This window comes from Diceros bicornis, unplaced genomic scaffold (assembly GCF_020826845.1).
Source record: "Diceros bicornis minor isolate mBicDic1 unplaced genomic scaffold, mDicBic1.mat.cur scaffold_61_ctg1, whole genome shotgun sequence".
NCBI lineage: Eukaryota > Metazoa > Chordata > Mammalia > Perissodactyla > Rhinocerotidae > Diceros > Diceros bicornis.
Window position 1 is genome coordinate 811,633 of NW_026691491.1, and position 20,473 is coordinate 832,105.

General features: G+C 41.4%; 1 protein-coding gene across 1 annotated transcript in view; it reads left to right on the forward strand.

Annotated features, from left to right (window-relative positions):
- The window catches only part of LOC131403245 (centrosomal protein kizuna-like), a 66,829-nt gene extending 46,586 nt beyond the window's left edge, over positions 1–20,243 (forward strand). Inside the window, 6 exon segments of the mRNA XM_058537519.1 lie at positions 266–322; positions 949–1,000; positions 1,003–1,107; positions 2,234–2,299; positions 16,947–17,051; positions 20,143–20,243. Of these exon segments, the coding sequence (XP_058393502.1) occupies positions 266–322; positions 949–1,000; positions 1,003–1,107; positions 2,234–2,299; positions 16,947–17,051; positions 20,143–20,243 (486 nt within the window).
- Positions 20,244–20,473: the final 230 nt, after the last annotated feature.

A 20,473-nucleotide genomic window follows, 5' to 3' on the forward strand; every position in this document is an offset into this window, starting at 1 on the left:
TTGTATTTACTACTGTTGCCAGAGACCAGGGAAAGGTCAGCACCACCACCGCGATTTCCTCTCCCAGCTGCCTGGGCAAATCACCACTTCCAAGTAGGAAATGAGAGAGAAACACACTCTGGCAGTGGGACAATGTCATCATTGGTTGTTTAACTCTTGTTACCAGTACAGTTTTATTTCTTGGGGGAAGAGTGTTGACCTAGAAATTAAGAGACATGGGTATTTACCTGTCCTGTTAATTTTTACTTTTTCTCTGCCTCTCAAGTTGGCTGTGATAAAATCTGTGCCCACCTCCCTGCCCAGGACACATGAGGCGATATGGGTAAGACAGTTTGGTGCCCTTTGAAAACAGATAGGCAGTGTGGCTAGTAAGTTTCCTGAGCTCCCCAGCAGACTTAGCAGCAAAGTGCAGAGTGCGTTTATCCTTGATTGACAATTATGCTTTAAAATAAGGGCAATTCTCTTTTTGCTTAGTGTCTCCTTCTCAGCCACCAAGTTTTTCTACAGTCTTCTCATTTGGGGGAAGTTCAGGGGTCATTTCTGGAAGGATGGGGATACTGCAAGGTCACATTTTTCCAGATCTCTTTCTCAATCCAAACCAACAGCATTCATGCAATGAGAGAGTCGATCTTGGATAAACCAGCCCAGGTTCACAAGAGTGGTCACATTTCACATACGTACTTCACAAGTAGAACACTTCAGCATGACATAAGATTCAGGCCACAAAAAAATGTATTATTACAAGTGTAAGTTGTTGTAAAGAATTAAATTATGCTGCAAAATAATCAGATGTTATTTTATCTTGAAGACATTTTAATTTCAGTTAAATGTCAGGAAGCAAATTAAATCCAAAGTAAAGCTTAACCTAAAGTTATGTCTGAAGGCTGGGTCTTTGAGACCAACGGGAATGTGGCTAGAGTTTATTTTTATTTCTTTTAAACACTGTAGGCAGCAGCGTTATTGAAAAAAGCCCCTACAGAAGAGTGTGACGATAGTTCGGCCGTTCTGAATCATCTTGCAGCTTGCCATCTATTCTGAATGACAGTAGTGGAATAAAGGAAGCGAAACCCACTCTATGGCTCAACAGTGTTCTTACAAGGGAACAAGGTAACTGTTGTTAAAGGGTCTGTCCACAGCAAAAACGCATTCAGAGTCAACGCAAACACCCTTTCTCAAGGTGTACCTATAAAATAAAGCAGACTCAAGAACACTTCTAATTTTAATATGTATAATATGTTATTTGTTTTATACCACCTTCCAATAAATATATGTTTTCATTTAGTCTAACAGGAATAGGAAACCTAATTGTAGATCTGCTGTCCTGCTGAATTTCCAATAAAATAAGTTTTTATAAATTGAAATCTTAACAGAACTAACAGCACTTGGCAGTAGATAATTATTATCATCCCACAAAGATGAAGATGATTCTATGAAAATGAGTCCATCAAGTACTTCACATAGAGTACTGTGATGTTTTTGATATCACTTAATAGAATTTACTCATAATTGGTAAACATTCTTTTTAATTATATTAGAACCTTTTACAAGTTTAAACAGATGATCAAGAATCAGAGTTTATGCCCCCCAAAACTTAATAACCAATTTTTAGTATCCAGAAATTGTGATGATTATTTTTTTTTAAAGATTTTATTTATTTATTTTCTTCCCCCCAAAGCCCCAGTAGATAGTTGTCTGTCATAGCTGCACATCCTTCTAGTTGCTGTATGTGGGACGCGGCCTCAGCATGGCCGGAGAAGCGGTGCGTCGGTGCGCGCCCAGAATCCGAACCCGGGCCGCCAGCAGCGGAGCGCGCGCACTTAACCGCTAAGCCACCAGGCCGGCCCGAAAATTGTGATTATTTTAACGTTATTGTTAAGACATGCCAATAAACCGCTATAATGTATTCCCAGGAGAGCTATGAGTTGCTCAGGATATTCAGAAGTTAATACACATGCACAGGATTTGAGGCTCGCTTGTTTTAAGCCCCAGTCAAATTTGGTAGATGTCAGGCTAAATCATTTTGCATGAAAGCAACATAGAGATACCTTAGTTTTAGAATAGGTTTCTTTTTAGGAACAGTACTATTTCAGACAAGAAATAAACTAAGCAAAGAAAGGAGGTGGGGAAGCAGTGAAAATAAAAGGAATGGCAGTTAAGAAAAAAAAAAAGCAAAGGCCTATTCCGTAAATATAACCTTGAAATACACTTTTATTATCGTGTGTTTGATTTTTAGACGTTTCAAGTGGCTGCGGAGACGAGAGCAAGGAAGAGAGCATGGCAGCAAAGATTCCAATCACAGGTAAAGTTATGGTTGCCTAAGAGTTTCAAACACAGGATTCAACCTTGTTTTATAATCAGAACATTCTAGGTTAGTGGTGTGTGGACTCTGCTAAGAGCAAGTATATTCAACTACTACGTGCTGGAGGGGACGATTAATTGTAAGAGCATGACATGTGCGCTTACATTAACATAAACTGAGGTGGAAAATAACCATGCCTATTGAATTCTTCAGATCATGTTACACAGTTACACGTGTGAGCACCCCATCACATAGCCTTTCAGCACCTGCGTCTGTGTGACAAGGTCAGTCTCCATGGGGAACACCAGTCATTGTGTGGCCAACTACAGCTGTTTCTGATTTTACTCTTTTCTTTCCTGTGATAATTGAATGTGTCTCATTAAAATAAGAGCAGGAAAAAAAAAAATGCCAGACAAGAAGCTTGCTTGTGCCTCAGTTACAAAGCCCATGTGATAATTTAAAAATTTTAGCAGTAACGTTTCATCAAGACCTATTAAGATTTCTGCACATGTATTACGCTTGTTTAGCTGGAATCTGAATATCATTACGTTTTTAGTTTTAGAATATCAACAGCAGCAATGAGTATTCTGAACAGAGTTCTATTTGTCATACATCTAAATTTACTAGGATCTCATTTTGTAAAGTGGTACACTACTTCATTATAAATTCAAAGGTCTGACTTTAAATATTTATACAAGTAACCGCACCACTGCAGTGCGGTACTGAGGCACGCATCTGCACATGTGGTCGTTTTGTTGTTTATAAGCGGAAAAGAATGGCTTTCTTTTATGACAATACAATTCATAGCCTGATGATTAATTTTTTAAACTCATGTTTCTGTGATGAACTCTGGTTTTGAAAAAAGAGTTTATAGTAGAGCAATTATTGTATATATTCTGCATCAGATAATATTTCATTCCGAAATACAGAGGTTTTCTTTTCTTTTAAACATTTTCCCAGTGATATGTTTATTGCATTTTTATTCTTCATTTTGAGAAAACTCTGGTAGCGTTCCCTCTTTATTTTTTTGTTAGTAGAAGTGTAGATGATCCCAAATTGCAGATAATCAAGAAGTCATTTGGAGACTTTTCTCTTGCATTTACCTTTGAATGCAGAAGTATCTAATGACCTCTGAATTTATTTCAGTTAAAATTATAAAGACTTATTGGAGAGAAACCAGGAAGTGATCTCGTTGCCCATTCTTGCTTCTCTTTTCAGTATTCTTTCCAGTCATTCCTTGCTGTGAGCAGATGACTGCCCTCAAAATTAGTGCAAACGTTATTTTCTCATAGACTTTCTTTATAAGAGAAGAGACAGTCAAGTACTGGAGTTTCAAATCTTTCTTTTTTTCTTGCAGAAAGAGGTGTGATGTGCCTAGAAATAATAAGGGCTATTTACCATTAAGATTTTTAAAGAAATTTTAATTCCAACAACCTGCCATCAGTCAATTAATAGTTGGCAGTTTTAAAAAAATGCTTTGTGGGGCCAGCTCGGTGGCGTAGTGGTTAAGTTTGCACGCTCTGCTTTGACGGCCCGGGGTTCATGGGTTCAGATCCTGGGCGCGGACCTACACCCTGCTCATCAAGCCATGCTATGGAGGCATCCTACATACAAAATAGAGGAAGATTGAGAAAGATGTTAGCTCAGAGACAATCTTCCTCAAACAAAAAGAGGAATATTGGCAACAGATGTTAGCTCAGGGCCAATCTTCCTCACCAAAAAAAAAAGAAAAGAAATAAAGAAAAAAATGCTTTGTGCCTGTTGCATGCCAAAGTTTTAGACATATAAAATAACTTGGGAGATATAAAAATAAACTTTCAAAGCCATTTACTTTGAGCATTTCCATTCTGTCCTCGCCACCATACTCTCTTTCTTCTTTGCTCCCCACCCACGGGACTTCCCATGAAATTAATGTTTGAGGGCCTCATGTGCCTTGACTCTTTAATGCTGTTGTCATGTCTGTCATTGAAACTACTTTGATCTCTAAGTTCTTTTTTCCCCAGTTTTTTAAATTGAGATATAATTGACATATAACATTGTATTAGTTTAATCTCTAAGTTCTTGACCATTATCTCTTTATTAAATCTTTGTGTCTTTGGCATAATTATTTGGAGATTTGGCCTTGGTAGAGTAAAGCAGGTATATAGTTTGATTTAAGATAGAGTCTGGGGCCAGCCCGGTGGCGCAAGTGGTTAAGTATGCGCGCTCCGCTGTGGCAGCCCAGGGTTCTCAGGTTCAGATCCCGGGAGTGTACCGATGCACTGCTTGTCAAGCCATGCTGTGGCAGCATCCCATATAAAGTAGAGGAAGATGGGCACGGATGTTAGCTCAGGGCCAATCTTCCTCAGCAAAAAAAAGAGGAGGATTGGCATGGGATGTTAGCTCAGGGCTGAGCTTCCTCACAAAGAAAAAAAAAAGGGATAGACTCTGCCTCCCCCTTTATAATAGTTTTATTGAGACTTTCCTGTTTTATGGGCTGCATTCCTTCTAGAATATTCCAAAGAAAAGGAATATTCCAGAGGCTGTTCTCAGGGTTGAGGGGATGTTGCAATTGAGCCTGGGCTTTGGCATCAGCCGTCAGTGTCAGCATTTTACTCCCTGCTCTATTTCTCCACCTCTCTGAGCCTCTGTACTGGGAAGGCAGACATACCACCTGGCAAGATGGTCTTAAAGTTTACATGAGATCGTGTGTGTGCAAGTGCCAGGCGTGTACTAGACACTCAATACATGTAAGCTGCGATTCATAATAATAATATTCATGTGAATGTTAGTAGTAGTATTGATCTTCTGCACTGGCCCCACAGTCCCCAGTTTTTCAAGCCAATGCCATCTAGTTAAAAGGAATCTCACAAAGCAAACTCAAAGAGGAAAAGAAGCAGGGGGCTGGGGGTGCAGTGCCATAGAAAGCATAATCCTGAGACGAGTCTTGGAAAGGCATCTGAACACCACCTCCTGAATTGCGGTAGCCACTTGGGACCAAGACTCGCCCAAGCCCTGTGCTGCCATAATTCCTCCTAGACAGTGCTTCCCAGTGGTACCGCTAAATTAGTTTCTGCAAGAAATTTCCGCTTAAGAACTCAATTGATGATTTGAATCCAGAAGGATATTTACCCCATCAAAAAGGAATCTTGAGGAGAGTTGCATGATATTTTTGGAACTTCTAATTAGTCCCGTGGAGAAACCCTTAGAGAAGAATCACAACAACGTGGTGCAGTGGCTCCTGGGGATCTCACTGGTCAAGGCCCAGCATCTCTGCCTGTGAGTGACTATATGCCATAACTCTTACAGGCTCACAGGTGAGGGCATTGCAGGGCACATGGTTCCCAGGCGACAGTCCTCCCCTGCTGTGCCGCCTCACCGTGTGGATGGGCGGATGCAGCGTTTCCCCAAGCGTGTTCTGTGCAGGCTCCACCCCGAAAATGCTTCAGGGAATACACATTCTCTGACCAAATCCCGCATAATCGCTCTCTCCCTCTGCAACATGCACAGTGCAGGGAGCACGTTGAAAACTTTTAGACTTTCAGTAAATGACCCATTTAAAGGTGGGAACTTAAAGTTTCAAATAATTATCTTCTATTTGAAAATGGAATCCTTCCTATGAACAGCCAACAGAATTAATATTCTGTGGAACGTGTTTTGGGAAATATACACAGATATACACAGAATGTTTTTTAAAACCTTGAGTCTAATGAGGGCACCAGTATTCTTAATACACTAAAATTATCGTCAACATTTTCCCATGAGTCCTTTTTGTGGGAATCTCCCTTGTGGATGAGATTGCTTTATAATGAAGCTTTGGCTACTTTAGTGTAACTAAACCCAGTTGATGTTATGATTGAAAGTTATTTGTTAAAGCTGCTTTCTGAATTGATGTATTGACGACCAGCATGTTCCAGTAGTGAGTTTGGACAGTCCAGAAGTGCTCTTCTTTAGTGTGTGTCCTTCTGCGTGACTATTTGCTTTACAGCCGTCTCAGAGGAGATGTAGTAGAGAAAGACACCGAAGTGAACCCAGGCAGGCACCAGGAGTTTGGGCAGAATGGAGGGGAAGCTCTGAAGTTAGACTACTTTCAGAATGATGAGGGCCCTGGGGAAGTTTAACCTGAGAAGGGTACAAAAGCTATCTTTAAATATTTGCGAGGCCTCCACGTACAAGACAGAACGTTGATCAAGCGTAATTTTAGATTCTAACTCAGGGGGCTCTGTGTGTGAGTGGTGCAGGGAAAGAATTCACAGCTCAGTAATGGAAGAACTTTCTAGCTCTTCTTTGAGGCAAAACCAAGCTGAGTGTCTTCCAGGTATAAGATTCTGTGCTGGGTGCTTGAACCATGGCAGGAACCTACTCTCTAGAGGGACACTGTGGAAAGAATTCTTGTTTCTGGAACTGACATTCCTTCTAATGCTAAGAGACTGTGATTCTCATTCCATATGAAAGAAATCAAATGTGCCAATATTCTCATTTCTTTATTTCCCTTTCTTATTTGCTTATCACTTCCAAATATAGGTCTCCGTGGCAGAGGGGCTCATCCTTAAAGAGTTTGCTGTCACTCTGAAGGCATCTGCTTTGTTAATCATTTGCAGAGTGTTGGTTTCATAAGTTGAGCTCCTGCAGTCTGTGCTAAGATTTACATAGAAACCCTCCCGTACACAGACCCACACACACAACCAGAATAAGTATTCCCACAGCCTGTATGATCTGTTGTTGTTAACACAATCTACCCCTTTTATTAGTCTGGTTGTTCACACTGAAGAATTAAGGTAGAAATGAAAGAATAATTTTGATGTCTATGAATGTGTGGTTTTCTCCCTATAATAGATAGTATATCATTTGCATGTATATTACACCTTTACTTTGGCTAAGTCCTGGGAATAAGACTGGGTCCTTGCCCCTCCTAAGTCTTCATCATCTCTGATCCTCACAACAGTCCTGTGGGGTAAACATTAGGGACCCATTCTACAGTCAGTCCAACAGAAACTTAGGAAGGTTGAGTCCTGCTCAAGGCCATATAGCTAGTGTGTTGGATCTTGAATCGAACTCAAACTTCAGGATTTAATCCCTGAACTCCTTCTGTTCCACCAGCCTGCTGCTTTCGTTTTACGAGAGGCGACTGCATCAAGGTGTCTGGATTAATTAAACATCAGTGTATATCATCACAAAAGATGAGCTCCACAAGGATGCTTTGCGAGTGACGATGAGCGAAGCTATACCTTTCCTTCCTCTTGTGTTAGGCCTAGAGAGGTGGGCACTTGCAAGGATTTCCGAGTATGGATTTTGCCAAGAGGTGTGTGTGCCCTTTATAAAGCGGGGCGAGCCTGAGAACACGCGCAGGACTAGAATACTCAGGCCAGTGCTTCCCTGGAACACTTAGACCAGGATTAAAGCCATGCTTGTCTAGACTATGAGAGAAAATCTCATCTGAACTACTTATACCCCCAAGTGAAATTTCCCACGTTGGCAATTTTATTTGTATTCATACTGAGTTTACCTCTGAGAGTGAAGTGAGTTTTAGTTTTAGCAAGTGACACAGGTTATGCTAAATGTCATAGAAACCCATCACCTGACACGGTATCTGGCACACAACACAGTGGGCACTCAGTTTGTCAAACGAATGAGTAAAAACGAGTTGGAATCCAAAGATTAAGGAGTTTCCTTAAATGCTTGTTGATTCAGGCCAGAACGCTGTCTCTTTCACTCAGTCACTCTACCAATGCTTTCCCCACCCCACGTGCCCATCCTGGCAAAACTCATCTCCTTAAGCTCCATGTGAAAAGGGCTCTCAGCTTTTATCTGAAGAGGATTAAGCCTCTAAGAATGTCCATTCAGCCTCTCATTCTTTTGACTCCTATTCTCTCGGTCAAGCTGTGTTGAAAGTGGTTGCCTGACAGTGCCATTTCTCACTGATATTCTTTGGCAAGCTGAAATATTCAATGTCATACTAAGGTATGTCCATTTAGAAGCTGTGAGGGAGGTCAGCCACTTGGGGTTCTGGGCAGTGCTTCTCAAAACGTTATTGCTTGAGTTTTACATCAAATTGGAAAAGGCTGGGAACATACAATAGCCAGGTTGTCATTGGTGACTGGATTTACCCTGGGAGAGAAGACTGTGGTGACAACGTTGGACGCCAGAGTACCGTGGCGTAACACTGCACTAAGGAGACTTTACTAAGAATGGGTCTCACCTGTCCTGTCCCAGAAATGCATGAGAATCAGGAAAGACGTGTTACCTGCCAAGCCTGGGAGCCCCAACTCGTGCAAAACCAGGGGAACCATCTCATGCTGCTGGATTGTCCACTGCAGTCCCTGTGGCCCTGTCTCTGTGGTAGATGTCAGGCTGCTGGGGCTTCCCCTTTGCTGCTACAGCAAAGCGTCTTCACTCATGACATTGCAGGGCGGTGGTGTTTGTTTAACATGGTCAGTAAAGAATGAAAGGCACCTTTCTGAAGAGTGTTTTCGATTGGTTGCTCCTGCATTCAAGGAAATTAATTCATAAACGACTAGAGAAATTCTCCTTGGTCGTTGACAGTAGAATCCTGGGTGGATACCTATGCCCCAGCCACACCCTTGACCAGTTACATCAGAACCTCTAGGGGTGGGGCTCAGGCATCAGTCTTTTATAACACCCCCAGGTGACTCCCCAGGTTTGAGAACCATGGAGCAGGGGGTCTCAAAGCTGAAAGAGCCTTTGTAGGTCATGTTGTGAAACACCTTCATTTTATACAAGAGACTCAAGTGGGGAGAGAAGAGGTTGGGCTTCAGATATTTTAATAAAATCGAGGATCAGGAAGTGTATTATTTTCCTAGGGCTGTTGTAACAAAGTACCACAAACTTAAAACAACAGAAATGTATTCTCTCCCAGTTCTGGATGCCAGAAGTCTAAACCAAAGGCCAGCAGTGCCGTGCTCCTGAAGGCTCTAGGGGAGAAGCCTTCCTTGCCTGTTGCAGCTTCTGGTGGCTCTCAGTTTGTGACAGCTTGACTTCAGTCTCTGCCTCCATCTTCACATCACCTTCTTTCCTGTCTCTGTGTCCACTCTTCCTGTCAGGATACCTGTCATTGGATTTAGGGCCCACCACAAATCTAGGATGATTTCATCTTGAGATCCTTAACTAATTACATCTGCAAAGAACCTATTTCCAAATAAGGTCACATTCTGAGGTTCTGAGTGGACATGAATTTTAGGGGAGACATCATTCAACCCACTGTAGGGGGTGAAGAGAGATTTCTTCATATTTTACATTTCTAACATCTAGTTCATCTTATACATTGATTATTCCTGACCCTACTATAATGCTAATGATAATATTATTGTCTTTATTTCTGATTCTTCTCATTATATAAATCATTGAATGCAAATTGCTAAAAATATTGTTTTTAAAAATATTTAATTATGCCAATAAAATATAGCTTCCTGATCAAGATTACTCAGTCTTTGAAAAGTTCAAGATTGCATGACTTGGAGAGTTAAAAATTCCCCTCCCATGGCTGAACAATGTTAAGTGGCAGGCACTATGGTTATAAATTTACATATGAAGTAATACCGGCAGGACTGTTCAGTTCAGTTTTGGAACATTCGTTAAAGTTCAGTTACAAGCCTGACATTTATCTTCAAGTGTAATTGTTGAATTACTCCGTAGAAATTAAGAATGTGATGTAAATATTTTTTTTTTAACTGAGGAAGATTCACCCTGAGCTAACATCTGTTGCCAATCTTCCTCTTGTTTTTGCTTGAGGAAGGCTAGCCTTAGGCTAACATCTGTGCCAGTCTTCCTCTATTTTGCATGTGGGTCGCCGCCACAGCATGGCTGACAAGTTGTATAGGTTGGTACCCAGGATCCGAGCCTGCGAACCCAGGCTGCCGAAGCGGAGCATGCCGAACTTAACCACTATGCCATAGGGCTGGCCCCTAAATATTTATTTTCTGAAGCAGCTCCAGGCAACTCATGTGAAGTAGGAGTTTCTCTTCTCTGTACATCAGCAATCTCTGAGAGCACAGAGAAACCTTGGCAATAGATTTACAGGCCCACGACACTGGGGGAGTGGAGTTTATTGCAGAAAGTCTGGACATGAAAAGTGATTCTGGTCATGGATCCAACCTATGTATCTCAGGTTCACATTGACTTATGGCCTTTGAAAAAAATCCTAAATATAGATGAGTTTTCTGTATTTTCAGAATTGTGAAGGCACCCATATCCTAATATTTTCTTGTTTTCATTTGAGCAGATTACTAGACAAATGACTTCTGGATTTTCAGTGATAATATTTATCTTTAGAATTAATTTTAGAAATATATGTCACAATTTTTATTTTATTTTACAAAAATGACTATGTTTGCTGCATCAGCAACACATCTAGTAACAGTGTGGAAAAAAATTTGCATGGGTGTAGAAATATGTGAAAAGTAACAGCACTGGGAAACTCAGTGGACAGAAAATACTTTTCAAATTTAATTTTTAAATTTCTACATACTTCCTATAGGAATAGTAATTCCCCTTCCTTACTCAAAGATGCCCAGTTCTTTGTTGGTTCAAGGTTTTTCTATTTGTAGTGATGGTATTGTTTGCATCTCCCTTTGTTACTCCTTTTCCGGGCCCAACTTTTCTTTCTTTCATTAGGGATTTCTGCGCAAGCCAGGGGCAGATTCTCTGCCTGGAGACACCCCTAGGGGCTGGTGAACCCTGTCTCTCTCTGGTTCTTGTAATGAGTTGTTAAAAGCACTTGTTCATCAGATATTTTCTTTTTCTTTTTATTTCTAGATTTAGAAGTATTTTAGCAGGTGTACATTTGCATATAAAAGAGAATAAAAGATAAGAAGTTGAGGCTTTTTCTTTCTTCCCTCCTCAACATCATCTCTCTCCTACCTCCCTTTATTCAGCATGTTTTCACTTTCCTTCTCTGGCTGTTTCCGTTTTCTAGACACGAAATGCATATCAAAAAAAAAAAAAAAACAATCTCAGTGATTCTTCACCACTTTGTAGGAAGATAGATGATTGGGTTTGGCTGGCTTATGTAACAAAGTAGGGAAAAACATATTTATCTCTTTGTGTCATCAGTCTGGAATTAATAGCCAAGGATGGATTTTAACCCCCTGGACTCCTTTATTTTATGTTTTAAATTGCAATATTTTCTACTTTTTAAATTAAATCTTGACACAGATTTGAGTGTATAATAGATGCTTGACTGAGAGATCCAGAACTGAAAGCTTGAGCATGCAGATATATTTGTTTCTGTGTGTACCAGAACATTCTAATTGACAATGATTGTATTCTTTAGAAATATTTGTTTTATCTAATTATATGCACTTCTCAATAATTTTCTGGGAGTTTGACATGACTAATGAGCGGAAATGTTGCTCTGGAGTTCTCAGTCACAGGCTGGAAAGTAAAGCCTTAAGGGGCTACCTAGTCCTCGAATTTGCAGACTTAGGGTTTACTTGCAGTTGAGAAGACTCAAGTCTTTTCTCCTTGGAACTGGAGGAACTCGGCCCCCACTTGTCTATAGCAGGCTGATTTGAACTCTAGACTTGTTACTTTTGCTCTTTTGTTCGTTCATTCATTTCGTAACTATAAATCTGCAGGGCAATACAGTGCAGCTTTGAACTGCGTGATTCTTCACTATCCTTCTTCCTTCTAGGAAAGCCTGGGCCTGAGTTACCAGAAACTTCACGCCCATAGCTTTGCCTCCTTGACTTATGAAGTTGGCGTCCTGGCCAAGACCTCTAGGCTTTTCCAGGAGGAGGTCTGAATTGTTTGAGTGCCCCTAGCAAGACGTAGACTCTTGCCTCCAAAGAGTCTGAAACCTGGTCTATTTGATACAAACAGCTGCTTAAAAACCTCCACACAGCTGTTGCAGCCTGCCTTAGATAGTGTGTTCCCGGGTCTCTCAGCTCTGTCAACTACGAAAGCTTTTGCTAACATCTAGCTTCTAGCCCTTGGCTGAAGTTTTTCTCCGAGTGTTCTTGTGCCACTTTTAGGGAACACAGAAAAAATTGCTCACCACCATCTAGTTTCGAGGTTTCCAGTGTGTTCTGTTTGGCCTGTGCAGTGTTGTATTTTTTTTTTTAAGAAAGGCAGGAGTCTGGCAAGACTAGGCCCACTTTCCCACCTGGCAGCAGTTGGCTGTAGCCGGAGAACAGCTGTCCCCCTGGCCAGGCATGTGCTCTCCAGCTGGCCAGACTCACTTCTCTCTGCTACCTGCTTGGCCCCAGAGCATCTGCATTTATAATCCTGCCCTGTCCAATCTATGCAATTTCTGTTCTTAAACCCTCTTCCCTTGTTTCTACGCAGGCTATGTAGCCTTTATCCTCTCATTGTTATTTTTTAACCAAACCTTAATTTTGTTTTTCCTTTTTGGGTTGTTTCCCAGTCCTTCAAATGTTTTGTGCAGCTCTTCTGACTAAAACAGGGGTGACTGAGGGTGTGATACATGCCATGGGAGAATGACCACAGCTCTGAGCATCTGCTGCCCGACACAGACCTCCTGTTAGACAGCAGCACCTGCCGCCTGCTCCAACCCCTCTGGCTGGTTTGGTGTCTTGGTCCTGCCTCAGTTAGTGTTTCTTCCTCCAAGTGAATACACTTAATCCTTTCACCTTTTAAACTTCACTTTGCCCTTAAACCACACGAGGAAGCATGCATCGGGGATGGGAGCAGGCCATGTGCCCAGCAGTCCTCAGCTTGATTTTGCCAACCCTCTATTACTTAGGTCAGGGCGGCTATGTCCCAGATAAAAATTGTCCAGGTGAGCTTCACTGACTTTCCGCTTAGAGAAGGGCTACAGAAGGTTTAAAGATCAAATACCAGTAAGGAGCTATGGCTGGGAAGCGGGGTGGGCTCTGGGAGAACGAGACTGGAGAGACAAGCTACATCCCTCCAAAACTGTGTACGGTTGAAAGCAGACTCAGGGCAGCCTTGAAGGGAAAGGCCAGTTACAGAGTCCAAGTCCTTCAAGAAGCAAGGGAAGGGTAGATCCTACAATTCCTCACCCACAAGAAAAGAAACTTTGTAACTATGTATGGTGACTGATGTTAACTAACTGTGGTGATCATTTCACAATATGTACAAATATTGGATCATTATGTTGCATACCTGAAACTAATATAATGCTGTATGTCGATTATACTTCAATTAAAAAAAAAGAATAAGAGGAAGGAAGAGAAGGAAACCAGAATGGAAAGTGTGTGGAACATGGAAACGGCCTTTCTTTTCCAGAGTGGTAAAATGGTCCCTTGCTGCTAATGTGAATTCACTTCACATTCCTCCCTTGCTAGACTCAGACCAGTGATAATATCCGTACTGTCCTATATTTGGACAGAATACTTAATCCTCCCAAATGTGAAATTAACTCACAACTACTAGCTTTATATTTTTCACGAAAATCTTCTCCTAAAAATAAAAGGCACGTGTTTTCTGAGGAGCAGGAGAGCCAGCTCACTGGAGTCAGATGATTTACCTCACAACAATAGATGAGAGGAAAGCCTAACTCCAGCTTCCAGCTGCCAGGAGCCTTTGTTTACCAAGAAGCTACTCTTTTTTTCTTTTCCTATTCTTTTTTTTTTTTAACTTTTATCTTTGCTCTCTTTTCCTTGACCAAGTCAGTATAATTGAGTGCAGAAATAGCATATGGTCATTATGATCTGGACTTGTATCCTAAAAGCTGAAAAACTTTTTGGTTGATCTTTTAGAATAAAAACAAAACAGAATATTTTTACCTCTTTTACAGTGATTCCTTACCTTTTTAGAATTCTTTGATTTTATTGATACTTCTCCTCTCCCAAAAGTACCTTACCACAAATCTGAAGTAATATAGGTAGTAGGACTGACAGGAGAGTGTTATGATGCTGTCCTAGGACAGTGGGACTAATCTACAGCAAGAAACACTTTCTGTCCCAGGCCAGTACCCAACACATTTACAGAAGTTATGCAAAACAGTACTTTCCCCTTCTGCATGCATGACATCTGGTGTTTTCTTTATTAAATTTGTCAAAATACTAGTTCAGGTTTGCCCAACTAATATCACAATCCAGCAATGTTAAAAAGTGTTGCCTTAGGATTTATTATTTTCAGAGTTGAGTCCCTGATCTGTACATATTTTAACTATATAGCATTTAATATTTCAAAATATGATGCTCATTTTAAGTACTTATTTTTATCTTGATTGATTCTCAGTAGGGCAAGATAAGTTACATTTTTATTCGTCAGCGTGACGGTAGTTTTAATCCAGTAATAAGGGGCTCATGGTTAAGTTCTTAAATTGAACCAGCAAAAGCAGGAAAGCAGTGATTGCCAGCCTCTGGTGCTGACAGCAGGAGTCCTTTTGTTTGTGGCCACGTTGGAGATGTGGACGTGGATGCTGTTTTGTTATGTCTGTGCTAAAACTCTATTTCTCCAGCCTCTGTTTCATCCAGGCATCCTTGAGACTTGAGGTAATGGGAAAGTTGTGTCTCTCAGGTTCTTTACGTGATCATTATTTATTGTTTTTCCCAACAGTCTTCCCCACTTTAACTTACAGCAGACACTGTTAACAGTCCTGCAGGGTAAGGGTGTCCTGTGGGTGCCCAGGCTGCTGCTGACCCCTCTGGGGCACCTGGCTTTGCTCCCTGCAGATGCTCTTCTCTGTCCCTACCATGAGCCTGGTTAGATTTTCTCAGCGGTGGGTCCCCCAGCTCATCCTGCTGCCGCCTCCCCTTCCTGACCTTCCCGCCCCTCACTCAGCCCAGAGACCCCACACTCAAATGTGCAAGCCTGAGGGCCAGGGCAGCGCGTGCTGCAGAGGACCAGCTGCCCAACCAAGGCAGTCAGTTACGTGTCCTCTGATTCATTCCTGTAGCCGCTTCTGCAAGGCCTGGACTGGAGAGAAACCATTTTACTGTGAGGTGAACCTATCCACAGACCCACTCAAAATAATGACTGGAATTTGGCCACCTCAAATAAATTCATACAACTTGACTTCGAGTCTTGAAACCTGGGTTCAACTAAATTGTTTTTTGTTTGTTTGTTTTCAGAGTTTCTAAAAAGGGACAGTTCAAAAAACTAATTTGCATGCATTTGAAAAGTGTTAACGTCGTAGGAGGAATTCAAGAAACTTGTTTCTAGGTAGTAGAAAATTCAGTATTTCTGTGTATTTTTTTCACACCTAAAGCAGTTAATAACAATTTAGCAATATCATATATCCAATCAGTGTTCAGTCAGGAGCCAAGCAAATATCTTTTCAGTTGATTTTTTTTGATGAGTAGCCCAACTGTGCCATTGCATTGCATTTGCTTCATATGTCTCTTAAGTAGCGTCACCATATAATTTATTGTCTAAATTAGGAAACTTTTGATTAACAAAAGACAACTCTATTAATTATTATGCTGGGACAACAGGCAGAAACCTGAATTGTCATGGACAAATTCTACTTTTTATTTTAATTGTGGTAAAAAAATACATAACTTTAAATTTACCATCTTAACTGTTTTTAAGTGTGCAGCTCAGTAGTGTTAAGTATATTCACATTGTTGTGCAACAGATCTCTAGAACTTTTTCATCTTGCAGTACTGAAACACTATACCCACTAAACACTAATACTCCCTCCCCCTTCTTCCCAGCCCTTAATAACCACCTTTCCACTTTCTGTTTCTATGATTTTGACCACTTTTGTTACTTCATATGAGTGGAATCATACAGTACTTGGCCTCTTGTGACTGGCTTATTTCGCTTAGTATAAGGTCCTCAGGGTTCATCCACACTGTAGTATGTGACAGGATTTCCTTCTTTTTAAAGGCTGCATAATATTCCATTGTATGTACATGCCACATTTTCTTTATCCATTCAACTATTGATGGACATTTGGGTTGCTTCCATCTCTTGGCCATTGTGGAAAATGCTGTGATGAACAAAGGTGTGCCAATAACTCTTTGAGATCCTGTTTTTAGTTCTTTTGGATATATACCCAGAGTGGATTGCTGGATCATATAGTAATTCTATTTTTAATTTGTTGAGGAAGCTCCATACTGTTTTCCCTAATAGCTACACCCACCAGCAGTGCACAAGAGTTCTGATTTGTCCACATCCTCCACAACGCTGATTTTCTGTTCTTTTGATAGTGGTCATCCTGATGGGTGTGAGGTGATATCTCATTGTGGTTTTGATTTACATTTCCCTGGTGATTAGTGATTTTGAGCATCTTTTCATGTGCTTATTGACCATTTGTATATGGAGAAATGTCTATTCAAGCACTTTGCCCATTTTTAATTGGGTTATTTGATTTTTGTTATTGTTGTCAAGTGGTAGAAGTTCCTTATATATTCTGGATATTAACCCCTTTTCCAAATATATGATTTCAGTTATTTTCTCCCATTGTGTAGGTTGCCTTTTCACTCTGTTGATTGTTTCCTTTGACATGCAAAAGTTAAGTTTGAGATAGTCCTGTGTGTCTATTTTTAATTTTGTTGACTGTGCTTTTGGTGTCATATCCAAGAAATCGTTGCCAAAACCAATGTCCTGAAGCTTTTCTCCTATGTTTTCTTCTGGGAATTTAATAGTTTTCAGTCTTATGTTTAAGTCTTTAACCCTTTTTGAGTTGATTTTGTGTATGGTATAAGGTAAGGGTCCAACTTCATTCTTTTGCATGTGGATATCCAGTTATCTGTGCCTTTTTTTAAATCTGTAGAAACAAAAGCCTACCAGTTGCTGAAGTGGTCTACCCTTCAGGATAATACAAATCAAACTGAAGACAGGTTCCAAAAGGCAGATGCTTCTGCATCACAACTGTCAGGTAAGTGAGCAGATTCAGCACTCACAGCCAGTGTCTAGGTGATCCAAGGCAGCAGCTAGTGCTGTGCTCAGGGAAGGGTGGTCATTCTTTGAAAGTTTCTGGAGTTTGCTTTGTAATAAGCTATCACTGGATCAGAATCAGCCAGTACTTTTTCAGTCCTTAACAAACAAGAGTTTGGAAGAGTCTTCCCTCCGGGATATGTGCCAGCCCTGGCATGGCGATGGTCCTTACAGGCCCTTGGATTATACCTGGCATGTCATGATAGTAACTTGTCGCTAAGTACCACAGGAGACACCCCAAGTTCTTTCTTTGCCCACATCTTCCAGTTTCTTAATCATCAATGGGGAACATCATCCTGGGCTATTTTCCCTCACCAGAATGTTGGAAAACTTTGGGTTTTTTAAATGAAAAGACTGTAAATCCCAGTAAAGCTAAATTTTAAGCTTAAGTGTAGTTCCTTCAATCTAGGATTTTTGTTTTAATTGTAATTTTCTTTGTTTTCGTATACTTTATTGCATTTTTATTATTTTCATTGGTTTTTATTTTATTACACCTTTTTTTAGTATGTCACTTCAGCTCCCTTTGTGAAAGTAAATGGATTCATACAGAAGGAAGTACACCTTAGTCACTTCCTTATCCTTACATAAACCACCATTCCATAATTTCGCCCATCAGAATGAACAGTGATCTCTTAACATCACATAATTCCCAGGCCATATCCAGATTTCCCAATTGTCTCAAAGATGTCTATATCAGACAGGCATTTTTTCGAGGGACATGTGGTGCATTAGACTTAGCTGTCTGTCTTCAGAGAGCTATTTCCTAGATAATATTAGTGTTAGAATTGGTTGCTGCAAAATTCTGTTATTTTGGTTGTTTTGAGGATTCAGTGAGCCACTGCAGGCGAAATGCCCAGCACAGGGCCTGTTAGAGAGCAGCCCTCGGCAACTGCTGGCCGCGGTGGTGCTGGGTGTTATGTGAACTCCGCAAATGTGAGACATTGTAGTTGGCTGAGGTATGAAGCAGGGCCTCTGCCCCAATGGAGGGCTTCATCACTTTGGAAAGATGTAGCACTCGTGAGCCCTTAACCGTTTGCTTTTCACCACTTTCTTCACATTTGAGTCACAGAATTAGAATCCAGAGAGATTTAGAAAGTATTTATCCAACCCCCTCATTTTACAAAAGGAGGCGACAAGAGAGTAGCACCTCCCTCGGAGCCTTACAGCCAGTTAGCAGACACACGTGGTTGGAAGGTGACTCCACAAATCTGTGTTTGGTAAGTTTATTTTATATGGATAGTTAATTGGACAAGTTCAAAGGATGAGTAAATTTGACATAAGTTGTAGTCCCTTGGATGTATATCAAAAATGTTGGGGGCCAGCCTCATGGCTTAGCGGTTAAGTGCGCGCGCTCCGCTACTGACGGCCTGGTTCGCATCCCGGGCACACACCGACGCACAACTTCTCCAGCCATGCTGAGGCCGCATCCCACATACAGCAACTAGAAGGATGCGCAACTATGACATACAACTATCTACTGGGGCTTTGGGGAAAAAAAAAGGAGGAGGATTGGCAATAGATGTTAGCTCAGAGCTGGTTTTCCTCAGCAAAAAGAGGAGGATTAGCATGGATGTTAGCTCAGGGCTCATCTTCCTCACAAAAAAAAAAAAAATGGTACTATTAATATACTAATGATTAATGTATTTGTTTATTAATTTATTCATAAGTGAAGTGATACTTTATAGGTTGTATAATCAAGCACCCCTAGATTCAGTTCCCTCACTCCACACTCAAATTTACACTATGTGCTTTGCAAGATTCCACATTTTCCTGCGTTGGGATCACAGAAGTCCTTCTGGTGGTGTCAGCCATCTCTGAGGTCAGATACGGCCTCTGGCGTTTAGTTTACGTGTGGTCACACAATACTTTTCACTCTCACTCTCACTCTCTCGCTCTCACTCTGATCCTGGGGACTTCTCTGAGCTCCAAAGAGAAGCAGGAGGCAGGCTGGCAGGGTGGAGGGAAATGGAAGCCACGTACCCTGTGGTTAGCGTACCCCGCTACTGCTGTTACAGGTAGTGGTGAGGATGGGCACCCTGAACTCAGGAGCCACCCCAAATCTGACTATTGAAGAAGCAGTGCATGTTTCAGTTACTTTCTGCATCAGATGTGTTAGGTCTCTGCCTCTGGACCTGTCACTAAGGAAAGCCACTGCCACCTTGCGCCTTCCTTTCCATGTCTGAAAAGGCCTTATGCTGTTAAGCACATGGAAGCCCTCTTCAGGCTGAGCACGGACACATTGTTAAGAGAATGGCTTGGCTGCAGAGGTTACATGCAGGCAAGCAGGTTACAGGATAGAAACTCAGCAAATGCCTTTTGCAGAGACACCCATGCACTCTCTATCCGTGATCTCAGGTGAATGCCAGTTAAGAATCAGACTTGAAGCAGAAACATCCAAGGCTGAAGTCACCCAGCAGGCAGAGGTCAAGGATTGCCCTGCACGCTGATAGCATCATGGGAACAGTCTGGTTCCCCTGGCTCCAGGAAAGAGGTGGATTGTGCATCTTCCCCATCAACTTTTTCAGGCTGGTTAAAGAGTGGCCTTGATGGTTTTCAATGGAGATTCAGTCTCTCCTGGGAGATGGAAAAACAGAGGATTTGGCAGAGGGCTTAAGGGTGGGTGGGGTGGGTAACTGTCATCCAGCGGTGTCAGTTATTTCTGAGACCTGGTTCCCAGCACCCATTATTTTGATGATCCCTTGCTGCCCATGTGTTATAACAAGGTGAATTATCCAGTGCATGGTGCTGTAGTAGAGACCCATGTGCTCACATGTGCATCGTGGTCATTTGGAATAGAGCTCTTCGAATGATTTTATTTTTTATTTTTTGTGGCTTCTAAGTATCACCGGAAAACACTCCACTTCCTTTCAGAGTTCTATCAACATGTTCCTTGCCTCAGAAGCTCCCTGCCTTCTGTGGCTTGAGCAGCATCTTCCCCTGTTGACATTTGTTTCACCAAAGTTATTGTGAGCCCTCTTCTTCACTCGTTGCTGCGTGGTGGCTGACACTCTCCATGTTTGTGCTTCTCACAGGTTTGAATATTGGCAGCGGTACATTCAAGACAAAGACAACTAACAAAATCGCTTCGGAAGCTAGTTTTTCATCTAGTGAAGGAAGTCGTTTGTCAAGGTAAAGTCCTGAAAGCCTGTCTAAATAGTGGCAACAAGATGAGAAATGTCGCTACGCAATGAATTAAACTCCGGCCGCGTGTTCTTTTGTTTTGTGACTTGATGGAAGGTTATGGTTTGGGGTTTTGTTTATCTAAAATAACAGTTGAAACTTTAGTCTACCTTTGAAAATATTTGCACCAGAGCCAAGTATTGTTTTGCAGCTGTTGTTTCCTTGGTTTAAGACTCAATTGAC